The sequence below is a fragment of the Schistocerca nitens genome, chromosome 2, assembly GCF_023898315.1.
Source record: "Schistocerca nitens isolate TAMUIC-IGC-003100 chromosome 2, iqSchNite1.1, whole genome shotgun sequence".
In the NCBI taxonomy this organism is placed as follows: Eukaryota; Metazoa; Arthropoda; class Insecta; order Orthoptera; family Acrididae; genus Schistocerca; species Schistocerca nitens.
In genome coordinates this window covers 525,564,707-525,582,160 of record NC_064615.1, presented here as the reverse complement: position 1 = coordinate 525,582,160, position 17,454 = coordinate 525,564,707, and the positions used below count along the sequence as shown (strand labels likewise).

General features: G+C 40.0%; 1 protein-coding gene across 4 annotated transcripts in view; it reads left to right on the top strand.

Moving 5' to 3' along the window:
- LOC126234477 (juvenile hormone esterase-like) overlaps nt 1-17,454 on the top strand; it is a 99,543-nt gene that overhangs the window by 26,838 nt on the left and 55,251 nt on the right. For 3 of the 4 annotated variants that reach the window (XM_049943168.1, XM_049943167.1, XM_049943166.1), the window contains exons 3-6: nt 11,072-11,231; nt 13,551-13,736; nt 15,901-16,097; nt 17,088-17,256. In XM_049943168.1, the coding sequence (XP_049799125.1) occupies nt 11,072-11,231; nt 13,551-13,736; nt 15,901-16,097; nt 17,088-17,256 (712 nt within the window). The remainder of the gene's footprint in view (nt 1-11,071; nt 11,232-13,550; nt 13,737-15,900; nt 16,098-17,087; nt 17,257-17,454) is intronic. The other variant, XM_049943169.1, reaches the window with a different exon arrangement.

Genomic DNA, 17,454 nt, shown 5'->3' with positions numbered 1-17,454 from the left:
CCACGCTGCCCTCCAATGCTAAATTTGTCATCCCTTGATTCCTCAGAACATGTCCTACCAACCGGTCCCTTCTTCTTGTCAAGTTGTGCTACAAACTCCTCTTCTTCCTTAGTCTATTCAATACCTCCTCATTAGTTATGTGATCTACCCAACAAATCTTCAGCATTCTTCTGTAGCACCACATTTCGAAATCTTGTATTCTCTTCTTGTCCAAAATATTTATCGTCCATGTTTCACTTCCATACATGGCTACACTCCATACAAATACTCTCAGAAACGACTTCCGGACACTTAAACCTATACTCGATGTTAACAAATTCCTCTTCTTCATAAACGCGTTCCTTGCCATTGCCAATCTACATTTTATATCCTCTCTACTTCGACCATCATCAGTTATTTTGCTTCCCAAATAGCAAAACACCTTTACTACTTTAAGTGTCTCATTTCATAATCTAATTCCCTCAGCATCACCCGACTTCATTCCACTACATTCCATTATCCTCGTTTTGCTTTTGTTGATGTTTATCTTATATCTTCCTTTCAAGACACTGTCCATTCCGTTCAACTGCTCTTCCACGTCCTTTGCTGTCTCTGACAGAATTATAATGTCATCGGCGAACCTCAAAGTTTATCAAGCATCAAAGAATACAGGTTGTTCACAGCTGTCACCGTATCTTCGGTTTCTACTACAGGTACAATGCAAGCCCAGGAGGATGTTCCCGTAGCATGATACCGATCCCACCAGCCTGTGTCCGTGGTGCGCTGCAAATTTCGAGCCGCGGTTCACCTCGATGACGGCGTTTGTGGAGAAGACTATCTACTTAGTGTAGGAGAAATGTGATTCTCCTCAACACCAGACACGTTAAAATTGATCGACTGTCGAATCCCGGTGATCTCATGCCCATTATAATCGTAACTGGCGATGTCTTTGGGTCAACATGTAAACATATAGGGGTGGTCTGCTGCGGAGCTCCACGTTCAACAATGTACGAACGGTGTTCTCTGAAACACTTATGCGTGCACCAGCATTGTGCTCTTTCGGCAGAGATGCCACAGATCAACCTCAAACTTTTTATTTCTTCTCCATGGATACCTACTCCGAATTTTTCTTTTGTTTCCTTTACTGCTTGCTCAATATATAGATTGAATAACAATGGGGAGAGGCTACAACCCTGTCTCACTCCCTTCCCAACCACTGCTTCCCTTTCATGCCCCATGACTCTTATAACTGCCATCTGGTTTCTGTACAATTGTAAATAGCCTTTCGCTCCTTGTATTTTACCCCTGCCACCTTTAGAATTTGAAAGAGAGTGTTCCAGTCAACATTGTCAAAAGCTTTCTCTAAGTCTACAAATGCTAGAAACGTAGGTTTGTCTTTCCTTAATCTTTCTTCTAAGATAAGGCGTAAGGTCAGTATTGCCTTACGTGTTCCAGCATTTCGACGGAATCCAAACTGATCTTCCCCGAGGTCCGCTTCTACCAGTTTTTCCATTCGTCTGTAAAGAATTCGTGTCAGTATTTTTCTGCCGTGACTTATTAAACTGATAATTCCGTCATTTTCACATCTGTCAATACCTGCTTTCTTTGGGATTTGAATTATTACATTATTTTTGAAGTCTGATGGTATTACGCCTGTCTCATACATCTTGCTCACCAGTTGGTAGAGTTTTGTCAGGGCTGGCTCCCCCAAGACTATCAGTGGTTCTAATGGAATGTTGTCTACTCCCTGGGCCTTGTTTCGACTTTAGGTCTTTCAGTGCTCTGTCAAACTCATCAATCGGTATCATATCTCCCATTTCATCTTCATCTGCACCCTCTTCCATTTCCATAATATTGCCCTCAAGAACATCGCCCTTGTATAGATCCTCTATAACTCCTTCCACGTTTCTGCTTTCCCTTCTTTGCTTAGAACTGTGTTTCCATCGGAGCTCTTTAGATTAATGCAAGTGGTTCTCTTTTCTCCAAAAGTCTCTTTAATTTTCCTGTTGGCAATCTGTCTTACCCCTAGTGATATATGCCTCTACATCCTTACATTTGTCCTCTAGCCGTCCCTGCTTAGCCATTTTGCACTTCCTGTCGATCACATTTTTGTGACGTTTGTATTCCTTTTTGCCTGTTGCATTCACTGCATTTTTGCATTTTCTCCTTTCATCAATTAGATTCAATATTTCGTCTGTTAGCCAAGGATTTCTATTAGCCCTCACCTATTTACCTACTTGATCCTCTGCTGCTTTCACTATTTCATCTCTCAAAGTTAGCCATTCTTCTTGTTCTCTATTTCTTTCCCCCATTCTTGTCAGTCGTTCCCTAATGCTCTCCCTGAAACTCTCTACAACCTCTGGTTTTGTCAGTTTATCCAGGTCCTATCTCCTCAAATTCCCACTTTTTTGCAGTTTCTTCAGTTTTAATCTACAGTTTATCACCAATTGATTGTGGTCAGGGTCCACATCTGCCCCTGGAAATGTCTTACAATTTAAAACCTGGTTCCTAAATCTCTGTTTTACCATTATATAATCTATCTGAAACCTGTCAGTATCTCCAGGCTTCTTCCATGTATACAACCTTCTTTTATGATTCTTGAACCAAGTGTTAGCTATGATTAAGGAATGCTCTATGCAAAATTCAACCAGGCGGCTTCCTCTTTTATTCCTTAGCCCCATTCCATATTCACCTACTACGTTTCCTTCTCTTCCTTTTCCTACTATCGAATTACAGTCACCCATGATTCTTAAATTTTCGTCTCCCTTCACAATCTATCTCATCATATATTTCATCAATCTCTTCATCATCTGCGGAGCTAGCTGGCTTATAAACTTGTACTACTGTTGTAGGCGTGGACTTAGTATCTATCTTGTGCGCAATAATGCGTTCACTATGATATTTGTAGTATCTTACCCGCATTACTATTTTTTATTCATTATTAAACTAACTCGTACATTACCGCTATTTAATTTTATATTTATACCCCTGTATTCACCTGACCATAAGTCTTGTTCCTCCTGCCACCGGACTTCACTAATTCCCACTGTATCTAACTTTAACCTATTTCCCTTTTAAAATTTTCTAACCTACCTGGCCGATTAAGGGATCTGACATTACACGCTCCGATCGGTAGAATGCCCGTTTTCTTTCTCCTGATAACGACGTCCTCCGGAGTAGTCCCCGCCCGGATATCCGAATGGGGGACTACTTTACCTCCGGAATATTTTACCCAAGAGGACGCCATCATCATTTAACCATACAGTAAAGCTGCATGCCCTCGGGAAAAATTACGGCTGTTGTTTCCCCTTGCTTTCAGCCGTTCGCAGTACCAGCACAGCAAGGCCTTTCTGGTTAACGTTACAAGGCCAGATCAGTCAATCATCCAGACTGTTGCCCCTGCAACTACTGAAAAGGCTGCTGCCCCTCTTCAGGAACTACACATTTGTCTGGCCTCTCAACAGATACCCCTCCGTTGTGGTTGCACCTACGGTACGGCCATCTGTATCGCTGAGGCACGCAAGCCTCCCCACCAACGGGAAGGTCCATGGTTCATGGGAGGGACATTTAGTATATTTAGTCCATTTTACTCTCAAATGTGATTTACAGACACTTCTGTATTCATTTTCATTCAAGTCGGTTGACGCTTCTAGATGCACTTAGCACATGTGATTTCTGTTGTACGTGCACATTTTCCGCACACGGCTTTGTGGCACTTTACACAGTTTTCGCTGGTCTTGTTGCCTTTGCAGAGGCTGTTTTGGTACATCCTCCGCTTTGTAGGTGATTTCAGTCCCATATCCTCTTCCTCTGCCTTATGTTCTTGCTCTTTCGTTCCCTTGAGTTCCTTTGCCAGTTGAAGTATGAACTTCTTCCTTTCCATTTTCTTGTTCGTTACCACGCTATAGGTGATCCATGCATTTATTGCCGCCATGTCCAGTATGTTCTAGAATACATGCATTGACCATCTTCTACATGCAACCTTCGTAGGATAATAACATATCATTTGATCAACCATGCCGACCCTGGGCTTTCACGGCGGATCTTGTTCATTGTACCAACAAATGTTTTCTTTTCTTTGAGTTTTTTAGCAACTTGAAAAGACGTAAAGAAGTTCTCTGTGGTCACATTTCTTCCTTGATTTACAAATGGCTCCATGAGACGCAGAACGACATACTCTCCAAGTGGTTGTTTCTGTCAATGTTGTCCTCTTTGCCGAGGTATGGGAAAGCATTACGTTTATACTTTGTCGTTCCTCAACAGCCAACCAGAATTTGAGACCAAAATTGTATGGTTTGTTGGAGATGAGTTGAGTAAAGCTGTATCTTGCTTTGTTTGGTAACAGTTGCTCGTCAATGGTTATATTTTCACCAGGCGACGAAGCGCGAATACTATTTTCAAGAACTTTCCCCAAATTTCAAATACAAGAGCGAATTTGTTGGCTGCCAGGCGCTCATCCCGTGTTGTTTTTTCATCAAAATGGATAAATCTGAGGAGCTCCTGAAATCTGTCCCTTTGCATAATGACCTTAATAAAAGTAGGCCCGCTAGAGTGCGACCAGAGATCATCCTGAGACATACATTTTGTGCACAATACACCCCGAACATACATTACGGCTATCAGTTTCTCCAGTTCCTCAAGTGACACAGTCCAGTCATTGTTTCTTAGTACTTTTCGAGCATTTGATTCTGTGTATGTCTTCATCAGAAATAAGACGGAAGGCACTGATGACAGAGCTGTCTACTCGTTGGCAAGCATTAGTAGTGGGGCCTCCTCTCTCCTTGAGAACATTCCCAACTGACCGCCTTCAAGAAGATGAATAATTTCCAATCTCCCGCACGGTTCCATCCCCTGCAATCATCTTTGTAGACGCTAACAACTGTACCTGCTGTGGTGAAAGAGGTGATGACTGACATATATCGGCATCTGAATCCTCTTCCACTAATCGCCCGAAGTTCAGAATGTCTTCATCTTCACTTGTGACAGGTACATAATCATCATATTCATCAGTGAAGTCAGTTCCGATTCAACTTCGGAATTCTGTAAGAGATGTAACACTTCTTCATCTGAAAGTCCACTACTGACCATACATGTTCGAAAACGTGTTTCACGGACAAAGAGTGCCTGAGTGACACAATATAAGCTGTGGCAGACTGCAATGTACGCGTGCCAAGTCGCAACATTGAGCAGCAACTGTTCTGCATTACTGCTCACTGTTGCCATTGTATTGTTGGATAATTTGCATATATTCAAAAGATAAATCCCAGTGGGGTGAAATTGACCCCTTCCGCCGTTCTAGGTATAAAATTCAAATGGTTCAAATGGCTCTGAGCACTATGGGACATAACATCTGAGGTCATCAGTCCCACAGAACTTAGAACTACTTAAACCTAACTAACCTAAGAACATCACACACATCCATGCCCGAGGCAGGATTCGAACCTGCGACCGTAGCGGTCGCACGGTTCCAGACTAAAACGACTGGAATCGCTAGGCCATACCGGCCAACGAAGAAAATTAAAACATTTTGTAAATACTAAATCATATTCAAAAAGACGAGAAAAAATTAGAAAGTCATATAATTTCAGTAATAAAGGAAATGTATTGGATATGACACTGAACGAGAAAAGTATGTCAGGGGAAATTTTGACCCCTTCCGCCATTCTAGTGTTTTTATTTATTTTTATTATTATTTACACGTCAAGTTCCGTAGGACCAAATTGGGGAGCAAATCTCCAAGGTCATGGAACGTGTCACCACATGAAATTACAATACAAAAGTAAACCACAGGCCACTAAAAGTGCTACACTAAGAAGAAATGCAGAAGATAAACGGGTATTCATTGGCCAAACATAATATACTAGAACTGGCACGTGATTACATCTTCACGCAATTTGGGTGCGTAGATCCTGAGAAATCAGTACCCAGAACAACCACCTCTGGCCGTAATAACGGCGTTGATACGCCTGGGCATTGAGTCAAACAGAGCTTGGATGGCGTGTACAGGTACAGCTGCCCATGCAGCTTCAACACGATATCACAGTTCATGAAGAGGAGTGACTGGCGTATTGTGACGAGCCAGTTGCTCGGCCACCATTGACCAGACGTTTTCACTTGGTGAGAGATCTGGAGAATGTGCTGGCCAGGGCAGCAGTGGAACATTTTCTGTACCCAGAAAGGCTCGTACAGAACCTGCAACATGAGGTCGTGCATTATCCTGCTGAAATGTACGGTTTCGCAGGGATCGAATGAAGGGTAGAGCCACAGGTGGTAACACATCTGAAATGTAACGTCCACTGTTCAAAGAGCCGTCAATGCGAGCAAGAGATGACCGAGACGTGTAACCAATACCACCCCATACCATCACGCAGGGTGATAAGCCAGTATGGCGATGACGAATACACGCTTCCAATTTGCGTTCACCGCGATGTCGCAAAAACGGATGCGACCATCGTGATGCTGTAAACAGAACTAGGATTCATCCGAAAAAATGCCTTTTCGTGCACCCAGGTTCGTCGTTGAGTACACCATCGCAGGCGCTCCTGTCTGTGATGCAGCGTCAAGGGTAACCGCAGCCATTGCCTCCGAGCTGATAGTCCATGCTACTGCAAATGCCGTCGAACTGTTCGTGCAGATGGTTGTTGTGTTTCAAACGTCCCCATCTGTTGACTCAGGGATCGAGACGTGGCTGCACGATCCGTTACAGCCATGCGGATAAGATGCCTGTCATCCCGACTGCTAGTGATACGAGGCCGTTGGGATCCAGCACGACGTTCCCTATTACTCTCCTGAAACCACCGATTCCATATTCTGCTAACAGTCATTGGATCTCGACCAACGCGAGCAGCAATGTCGCGATACGATAAACCGCAATAGCGATAGGCTACAATCCGACCATTATCAATGTCGGAAACGTGATGGTACGCATTTCTCCTCCTTACATGAGGCATCACACCAACGTTTCACTAGGCAACGCCGGTCAACTGCTGTCTGTGTATGAGAAATCGGTTGGAAACTTTCCTCTTGTCAGGACGTTGTAAGTGTTGCCACCGGCGCCTACCTTGTGTGAATGTTCAGAAATGCTAATCATTTGCATATCACAGCATCTTCTTCCTGTTGGTTAGATTTCGCGTCTGTAGCACATCATCTTCGTGGTGTATCAATTTAAATCGCCAGTAGTGTAATAACAGATAAAAATAAATGTTCGTGAACCTGAAAAATGTCAGCCCATAAGTTTAAGTAAACGCTATCAGCAGTACAATAAGAATCAGCTTAATTTTTCATGGAACTCCTCGACAGAATAGGAGTGACCCATGAGGAAACTCTTCAGTTTCGATTTGAATGCGCGTGGATTACTGCTAAGATTTTTGAATTCGAGTGGCAGCTTATTGAAAATGGATGCAGCAGTATACTGCACACCCTTTTGTACAAGAGGTAAGGAAGTCCGATCCAAATGGAGGTTTGATTTCTGCAGAGTATTAACCGAGTGAAAGCTGCTTATTCTTGGAAATAAACTAATATTGGTAACAAGAAACGACAATAAGGAATATACATATTGAGAGGCCAATGTCAAAATACCCAGACTCGTGAAGGTCGACAAGAGGTTCGTGAACTCACACCACTTGTTGCCCTTACCGTCAGTTTCTGAGCCAAAAATATCCTTGTAGATTAGGAATAGTTACCCCAAGAAATAATTCCATACGACACAAGCGAATTAAAATAAGCAAAGTAGACTAATTTTCGTGTCGAAGTATCACTCACTTTTGATACAGTTCGAATAGTAAAAATGGTGTATTAAGTCTTTGAACAAGATCCTGAACGTGGGCTTTCCACGACAGCTTACTATCTACTAGAACACCTAGAAATTTGAACTGTTCAGTTTCACTAATCATATGCCCGTTCTGTAAAATTAAGAAGTCAGGTTTTGCTGAAATGTGTGTTAGAAACTGTAAAAACTGAGTCTTACTGTGATTTAACGTTAGATTTTTTCTACAACTGAGGTCATGTACTGAACTATTCGAAACAGAGCCAACGTTGCACACAACATCCTTTACTACCAAGGTAGTGTCATCAGCAAACATAAATATTTTAGAGTTACCTGTAATGCTAGAGGGCATATCATTTATATAAATAAGGAACAGGAGCGGCCCCAATACTGATCCCTGGGGCACCCCCCCACTTGACAGTACCCCACTCAGATCCCACATCACAGCCGTTATCAACATTGTGAATAATGACCTTTTGCTGCCTGTTGCTAAAGTAAGAGGTGGACCAATTGTGAGCTACTCCCTGTATTCCATAATGGTCCAACTTCTGGAGCAGTATTCTGTGATCAACACAATCAAATGCCTTAGTTAAATAAAAAAAAAATACGACAAGCGTTCGAAACTTTTTGTTTAGCCTATCCAGTACCTCACAGAGAAAAGGGAATATAGCATTTTCAGTTGTTAAACGACTTCTCAAGCCGAACTGTACATTTGATAGCATATCGTATGATATAAAATGATCAATTATCCTTACATACACAGCCTTTTCAATAACTTTTGCAAACACTGATGGCATAGAAATAGTTCTAAAACTATCTACATTATCCCTTTCTCCCTTTTTATAAAGCGGCTTTACTACTGAGTAGTTTAACGGCTCAGAAAACTGACCATTCCTAAAATATGGCTAAATACAGGGCTAACATGTGCAGCACAGTACTTTAATATTCTTCTAGACACTCCATCATAACCATGAGAGTCCTTAGTCTTCAGTGATTTAATAATTGACTCAATCTCCCTCTTGTCTGTAGCGTATTTCAGACATCAATCTCGGAAAGGCATTTGCCAAGAAAGTTATATGATTTCCTGTAGAAACTAAATTTTTATTTAATTCACCAGCAATCCTCAGAAAATGACTGTTAAATACTGTACACATATCTGATTTATCAGTAACAGAAATACTTTTACTGCGAACTGACTTTATATCGTCGACCTTGGGCTGCTGACCCGACACTTCCTTTACAACTGACCATATGATTTTAATTTTATCCTGTGAATTAACTATTCTATTTGCATATCACATACTCTTTGCCTTCCTAATAACATTTTTAAGCATCTTAATATACTGTTCGTAATGGGCTACTGTAGCTCGATTGTGACTACTTCTAACATTTTGATATAATTACCGCTTTGTTCTACATTATATCCTTATCCCACTAGTCAACCACCTGGGCTTCCCATTACTGCTAGTACCCCGTTTAGAATGTTCTAATGGAAAGCAACTCTCAAAGAGCATGAGAAATGTTTTATGGAAAGCATTGTATTTATCATCTGTGTTATCGGCACTATAAACTTCCTGCCACTCTTGTACCTTGAAAAGTTTTAAAAAACTCTCTGTTGCTGTTGGATTAACTTTCCTACATAGTTTGTAATTAAATATGACTTTGGTTTGAAGCCTTTTAGTGTTAAAATTTGTGCGTCATGGTCTTAAAGGTCATTCACGCTTTTGCTAACAGAATGGCCATCTGGTAATGAAGAACGAATAAAAATATTGTCTATGGCAGTGCTACTGTTCCTCTGCACCCTAGTTGGAAAAAACACAGTTTTCATCAGATCAGATGAATTTAGATCAGCCAACATCCTTTTCCTTGCACAATGATATCCAAAATTAATACTGAAGTCACCACATATAATTAGTTTCTGGTACTTCCTACAAAGTGAGTGTTAAAGTATTGATTATAAAAATTAAATACATACGTAAAACTAATGACTCAATTTATTTACGATTACTACCGTTGTAGTCAAAAGGGCCCAACCCACCACGTTGTAGCACGTTGATAAAATTTTTCACGAGCTGCCACTGCTTCTTTGTAAGGCGCTCGGCCGATACCCTTCCCCACTCACCTCCACCTCAGCTTGTACTGGGGTCTCTAAATAACCTCGTTGTCAGTGGAACGTTGTAGTCTAAATCTTCCTTCCTTCATGCAGGGAGTGAAAGATAATATTATACTAATTACTGCTCGTGCAGACACATTTCAGAAATCATTTTTTCAACTGGCCCATATTGTAATGGACCCTCAAGATACCCTAATACATGTTACAGTACAGTGCAGATAAACATATAAAAGAATCGGATCAGTGGTATAGCTACAAAACATTGCATTTCTGCTTCCCACAACAGTCCTCCATCTGTGGTTAAGGTGATGGAGAGGTATTCAGGAAAAGCGGCCCTCAAACCATCTTCGTCATTATCTGCCATTTCCCCCAGTGGCCTAGTGAGCTTCGTGCCAATGTTCGTGCCAATATTACGTGGTGTCATTCAAAGGACTGGCTTCATCAACAAGATGACCAGCAATCCCTTTTCGCTGATTACACTAACTCCGCTGTTGCCCCACCAGCCCCTAATGACTTCGATACTAACAAGATGTTAAATTCCCAATTATTTTACGTTAAGTCTTTACAACAAACATAGTACTTTGCGTGAATGGTTTTAAACCTGTGAAGCGATATTTATCAAGTAATATTTTTAGTTCCATTTCTTTCTGATCATGTACATCAGTTCCATACAAGGTGCGAATAATTTGTCGCAGAAATCTATGAAGGTTTCTACGAGGAACTGTTTTAGAAAGTCTTCAGGTTGTCCACTATCTTTTACCTTTTTCTTGTAAAAACGAACCTGTTATTAGAGGTACTTGTAAGGTAATTAGAGAGGATTTGTGATGTTATTCAGTCAATCAGATTTATGAAATTATGGGTAGAAGCTGTATATATACAAATTATCAACAGCAAGCTCGTTTTTGAGGGAGTCACATGACATTGGTCCACACTTTCTCATTACTTTCTATAGTCTGTTGTAATTAGTGATAAAATAATAATGACACGAAATCCTGTGCACCAACAGAAAACTAATTTAGTAAATAAAAATTAATGCCTATTTCAAGCAACACAGAACAGGTTCCACTGTCTATAAGCATAAAGTTTTGAAAGAATGAAGTTATTTAACACGTAAATGCAAACTACCAATGTTCAATTGAAAATGTAATCATATTTTTCTTGCTTATCAAACACTGCTTGTTTTTCAGTAACCATGTCCTTCATTTACGTTTCAGCTTCCAACAGGAGATAATGCACAACTCATCCCCGTTATGGTGTGGATCCATGGAGGAGCATTTTTGTTAGGTTCTGGGAATACAGAGCTGTATGGGCCGGATTATCTCATGGAACATGATGTTCTGTTAGTGACGTTCAACTATCGTCTTGGAGTGCTTGGTACGTTTATGTGTTAGTCATAACACACTTTGTTTTGCTTTTTGGGTTATGTGTGTTTATCAGGAAATGAGTAAATGCGATTTACATTTTACCAGACGCCTTCCGACTTAATTTATTGAATTCTCACCTTTGTCCTCAACGACGTAGAGTTTACTCTTATTACAGCACTTCTAACTTGCATATTGTACCATAGTACCTATAAGCTACAAGTGATTTCCATTTCGGCATTTTGTTGCTCAGCACATATGTTTCATTACTTCCTCTAAGTGTTGCTGTGGTTTTACATTTGCGGTGTTCTTTTTTTTTTTTTTTTTTTTTTTTTTGTGGGAATATTATTCTCCCTAAATCACTGAGAATTCGTGTCGGCACAGTACATGAACTGCTCACGCACCTTTGTACCATGTATTATGTTTGTTTGGTGTAGTGTTGTATTTACGGGATGCCTATGGTAAAGGATTATATTTGTTTGCGAGTGCGCGCGCTTTTGTGTTTGTGTTTGTGTGTGTGTGTGTGTGTGTGTATTTGTGTATGTGTGTGTGTCTGCGAGTATGCGTAGTATGTATTTAATTTTGTTTAGTTAGGTTTTATACTGAGATCTTATTTATGTGCAAGTTATCAATTATTAGTTGCTGGGCTTCTACTATAACTTTTCGTAAATATTTCTCTACCATCAGGATTAGACATTTACTGTACTTCTTTATTCTCATAATTTTGATATCTTCCCCTACGTCTTTGAGAGATCGCTATGTCGTAAACTTCTTGTAAATGTGAAACGATTAATGTTACACTTCCCACATCTGATATGATTTTTGTACCTCGATTTAAAATTCATACAGATAAAGACAATTAAGTTTTCTGTCTTGAGTGTTTAGTTGTTGGCGTCTGCATGCAGAGAATTTGTTTCCTTAGAATTTCTGACGCACTGTATGATTAATTTATGTATGTATTTTATCGTGTACCAAATCGTTTCCTTTCCTGTTTAGTAGTCAATCTGTTTGTATGTGTTGTCTTTATGTGTTGTCTGCTGCTTTGCGTATTTTCCCGTATTGGATCTGTGAAGGTTTTGTTCTCTTTTTAGTTTGGATTTTGTAATTTAGCTGGTCTAATATCTGTGTTCATATATATTGTTAAATGCTGTTTGTTTTATTGTTTGCCGCTCCTTCCCATACTTCTCTCGTTATGTAGAATTATAGTTTATACAAGTTTCTCAGTACAGCTTACTTTTGGTTGTGGGGATAATCAGAATGAATCTTAGTAATTTATCTACATCTGTAGATTCCCTTATTAACTTGAAATAAGTATGAAGGATTTCCTTTCGTTATTGTTAGATCGAGAAAGTATTTCTTTCTTCTTTTCTAATGGTAATTTTATATTTATATTTACGTTGTTGAATTCTGTATGAAATTTTTGCCCTTCTTGTGATCCAACTTGTGCACAAGTCATGTTCCCATATCTGTAACAGTATACGAATTACTCTTTTCTTTGTGTGTTGATTTTTTCAAAGAATTGATTTTGTTAGTGGTTTGTGCAGATATTGGTTAATGTTCCTGATGACAGTGAAACCATTCTGCATTTTGATTTATTCTACCATGTCTCCTGTGTTTTTAACTCCCAAATCCTTGACTGTTCTGACAAGACACATAATATAAAGACATTATACATGCGGAAACGCTGCCCGAAACAAACACAAGAAAACGACGGGAAGATGCATGTAGAGAATGTTTGCTCTAATGAGAATTTTTGGAGGAGTAGACAGAAGAATAGCTCACCAGCAGATCACTTGGCAAAAATGTAAACAAACACCAGCACGTAAAAAAAAAGGAAAAAAATATTACTAGCAATCGAAAATCTAAAAGAAACACATACGGTCTCATGCGCAATTGCCGTTAGGCATATTTGCAAAACACATTATTCTAAGGCGTCATTTGCACACTAGCACGTGACCTCTCAAAATAACATTTCTTGCAAATATGCCTAACGGCATCTGCACATGAGATTGTACGTTTTTCTTGTATTGCTCACTTATATGAGATTTCCGACGCATATTTTACCTGATGATGATTACTCGAAACGCTTCATAAATGAAGTTTTTAGCGATCAAGATTTTCCAAGGAATTACTACATACCAAGTCTGTATAGTCGCATACGTTACAAATGGATGACTACATCAGTCAGATGGAAGACAATCGGCTAGTCATTGACAAGAAAAACAATTGATGGAGAGTCTCATGTTCGACGGTTTTGTAATTCGCATAATATGCTGAGAAGTATCTTCATTACAGAAGGGCTGGAACAATCACATACTTTTCTCTCGCGCAGGATTTCTATCCACGGAAGACGAGTTGGTCCCCGGAAACGCAGGTCTCAAAGACATGGTGATGGCTCTGAAGTGGGTAAAGAGCAACATCGCCAGGTTTGGCGGTGACCCGGGCAACGTCACCATATTTGGCGAGAGCGCGGGTTCCATGTCCTGTCATATACTCTCCATATCTTCTGCGGCCAAAGGTAAGTTTCCTTCAGACGTTGGGTAGTATGTTTACCTGCATACTTTCAGATGCTGCATGTCACGGAAAAGCAACTTTTATCGAACTGCGATGTGAAAAGGTAGCAAGCGTTACGAATAAAATAGATGCTTCTTCAGTAGGTGACCGGTTTCGGGTTAATACCCACCAACCAAAGCTTGCAAACTGAAATGTAAGCATTAAATAATGTCCATACTCTTCTGCCCAGTCCGAAGAGGACATCAGTCGGAGGTTATCATTTATTAAAGAAATGTGTGATATTCATCGCAGAGGCAAAACATAAACTTATTCATCTTGTTGTGCCCTGATTACACGTTCGGTAGCAATTATAATAACCTAGCAAAGAAACATTAAAAGGTAATTAACAAAACAGTGTTGCCAGAAGAAAGTATTACACAAACATATGCCGTAAATAACGTAATATCAACAAAGAACAAAATAATTCAAAATCTCATAGGTCCTTTTTAAGCTTAGCCGTTCGTTTCGATTCTGTGTAAATAATGTACAGGGTGTTTATAAATTAGTTACACGAAAGTAACCTTTAATTGTTAACAGGATAAATAACTTACAAAAAAGGTTTAATACAGCGCTGACTGCAATATATCTTTTTATTCTCGCCTAACACTATTGGTTCCAGATGTTTCAGATAGATGGCATGTGCGAATGAATTACTACAATGTTCGTCATGGTGACGTATAATGGTGCAGAGTGTGCGCAGTGTTATTTATTATTCCATGAAACCAAATCCACTACTACAGTTCAGAGAAAATTCAGGAGTAAATATCGCAAGCCACCATCTCAAACAAAAATTGTTATTAATAGGTAAACTGTGGCTGTGTATCACATAGTACGCCGGGTCAGGGTCGCCCAGCAGTCTCTGACGCAACAAATGATCAAATTCAGTAGTCTTACATTCGTAGCCCCTGTAAATGAACCAGACGTGCCAGCTTAGAACTGAATAAGCATAAGCCTAATGTTATAGCGTGGAGGGTATTACGGAAACGCCTGCCATTCAAACCCTACAAATTGGAATTGTTGCAAGCCTTAAGAGAAAACAACAAAGGAAAACTAGTAGGTTTTTGCGTAGAAATGTTTAACAAAATCCAAGCTGAAGATGATTTTCTTAATAAAACTGTTCAGTGAGGAAACCACCTATGGTAAAGTGAATATTCATTATGTTGGGATATGGGGTGAGCAGATACTACGTCACGTCATTGGACATATACGGTACTCCCCTAAGGTAAGTGTCTTTTTGCGCTGTAAGCTGTAGCAAGATAAACGGTCCTTTGTTTTTTCCGAGTCAATATTAACTGGCGTATGGTACCTGGTTGTGCTTGAACATTATGTGATTCCTCAGTTTCAAAAGGAAAACGTCACAGAATTCATTTTCCATCAATGTGGTGCCACCTCCTTACGATCATGAAGTAATTTATGAATATCCTGTACTATTGCTGAATCCTTTTAACTGTAGACGAAAAAGTGCATCAAAATATCATCTGTATAGCAGGCGAAGGACAGCTATGTAAACCTAAATATCTGCTATTAAGAAATATTTGTTGCTAAAATAGTATGAATGTAATGATCACAATACTGCAACTCCATGTACTACCATACAAATTGCTCCTCTTAGTCAAGAGAAAATGAAATCAAGCGACAGACAAGGTGAAGCTTCACTGAGACACGTAGGCATGAAAACGAAGACAGTTATTTTACGTTGCTGCCGAAATTTGACTATAACAATTTTTTGTTTATAGTTATGCGATCCAGATTTCGGCCTTAGGCCATTTTCAAGTACAAAAACTTATTTTGTATGTCAAAAGATATCATATTGGTACGAAATACAAGACCTTGTCGAAAAACCTTGTTTGGCCTATATGACCACATATACTTTTTCGACAATGACATATTTCATTCCAATCTGATTTCTTTTGACAAGCAGATACGATTTTCTACTTGAAAATAGCCTAAAGTCGAAATCTGTAGCGTATAACAATAAAATATAAATTTCACTGACAGATGGTTGCTACATCATACAAAAAATTTAAAATGACTATGGCTGCAGCCAAATTAAAAAGAAGATAGTTGTGTCTGCTCATGGCAGAATCCTTTCTCTAAACACATTCTTTTGTAAATGCATTCACCTGCAGGTTTATTCCAACGTGTAATTTGTCAAAGTGGAATCCCAATCAAAGGTCTGATGGGTAGTGGTGGTAAAGAACAAGCATTCGGCTTAGCCAGAGCCCTGGGTTTCACCGGGAACACCACGGAGGAACTGGTCGCCTTTTTGATGGAACAACCGGCAAGAAAACTCGTCGAACATGCGCCTGAGGCAGTTACGAAGGAGGTAAAGACTTACAATCCACAAATAAACAGTATAAATATTTAAAGCAAACATACACACTGTATGGCTCCTCAAAGTCGTCATGCGCATTTTTTCTGGTATTTTTCGGCAGCTATTTGCAATTTCGCTTTTGCAATGTGTAGCTGGAGACAGACCAAGCGAATACTGCTCATCATATCTTTCACGTGATGCCAAGTATTTACGGAAAGCGTCGGTTTGTTTTTGTTTAAAAGCGAACTTTGGCTTTTATGACGAAGTTCACTTTGGTTCATAACAAGGACTTTGCGTAGATGAGCGCTAACTGTGCACAAATACTGTAGTTACCGTTATTTATTCTGCTGTCAGTTGCAGTTAGCTGGGAACAAAGACACACAAATTCGGGTTCCCAGTGTGATTTTCCTCCCTGGCATGGAAAATATGAGCATGGAATATACGAGAAAATTCAGGCAGGAAATAAATACCCTGCCGAACTTGACAAGGCAAGACAACCAAAATTATATAGGACGCGAATTGATTGAGGCCTTTCTCCGACATAAACGAAATGGTCTTTAAAGCTGAATTTTACGTGTATCACAAAGACCAGGCCAGAAATTAGTCTACTGGGGTATTCGTGTTATGTAAGTGTATTAATAAGAACAATAAAACTCTAATAATAACAAGAACTCCAGGCGGGACAACACCGTCACGGCCCGCGATAACTGCTTCCGCCTTGCAGTGGTGCTGCTCGGTAGCTGCTGGTGTACTGTCCCGGGTAATACATATTACTAAACTGAATAGTTTGATACTGCTCTATCCAAGGGGCACGTAAAATTCCACTAAAAATCAATTTGTTTGTAACGGGAAATAAACCGACACTTTCGGTTGACATTGAGCGTGGCTTATCTGCCGAAACACCAGAGAAAATGTACCCGACAACTCTTTGGAGGAGCAACCTATATGGAGAAATAACTGATGTCGTACACATGCCGCTAACAATAATTCAGTCTTATTTAGCGACTGGAGATACCGGCAATGGCGCCATTCATACCATCGATCGAGCCTCCTGGGGTGCCAGACAGCGTGCTTACCCAAGACCCTTACGATATACTAAGCAGTGGAAAATTTACTCCAGTGCCGAGGATTGTAGGCGTCACCTCTCGTGAAGGACTGATTTTTACACAAGGTTTGTACTCTCACCAAGACGGTAATTTCGTAAAGTATCTGTAATTATAATACAATAAATTGGTGCAAAAAACGTTTACTCTCTGCAAATCTAATAAATTGAATGTCATTAATGAGGGACAGGAACTCATGCTTCCACTCGCAGGTAAAAAAGAGAGTAGCTGTATAGCAAATATGGTAGAACCATTCTTGGAAATTT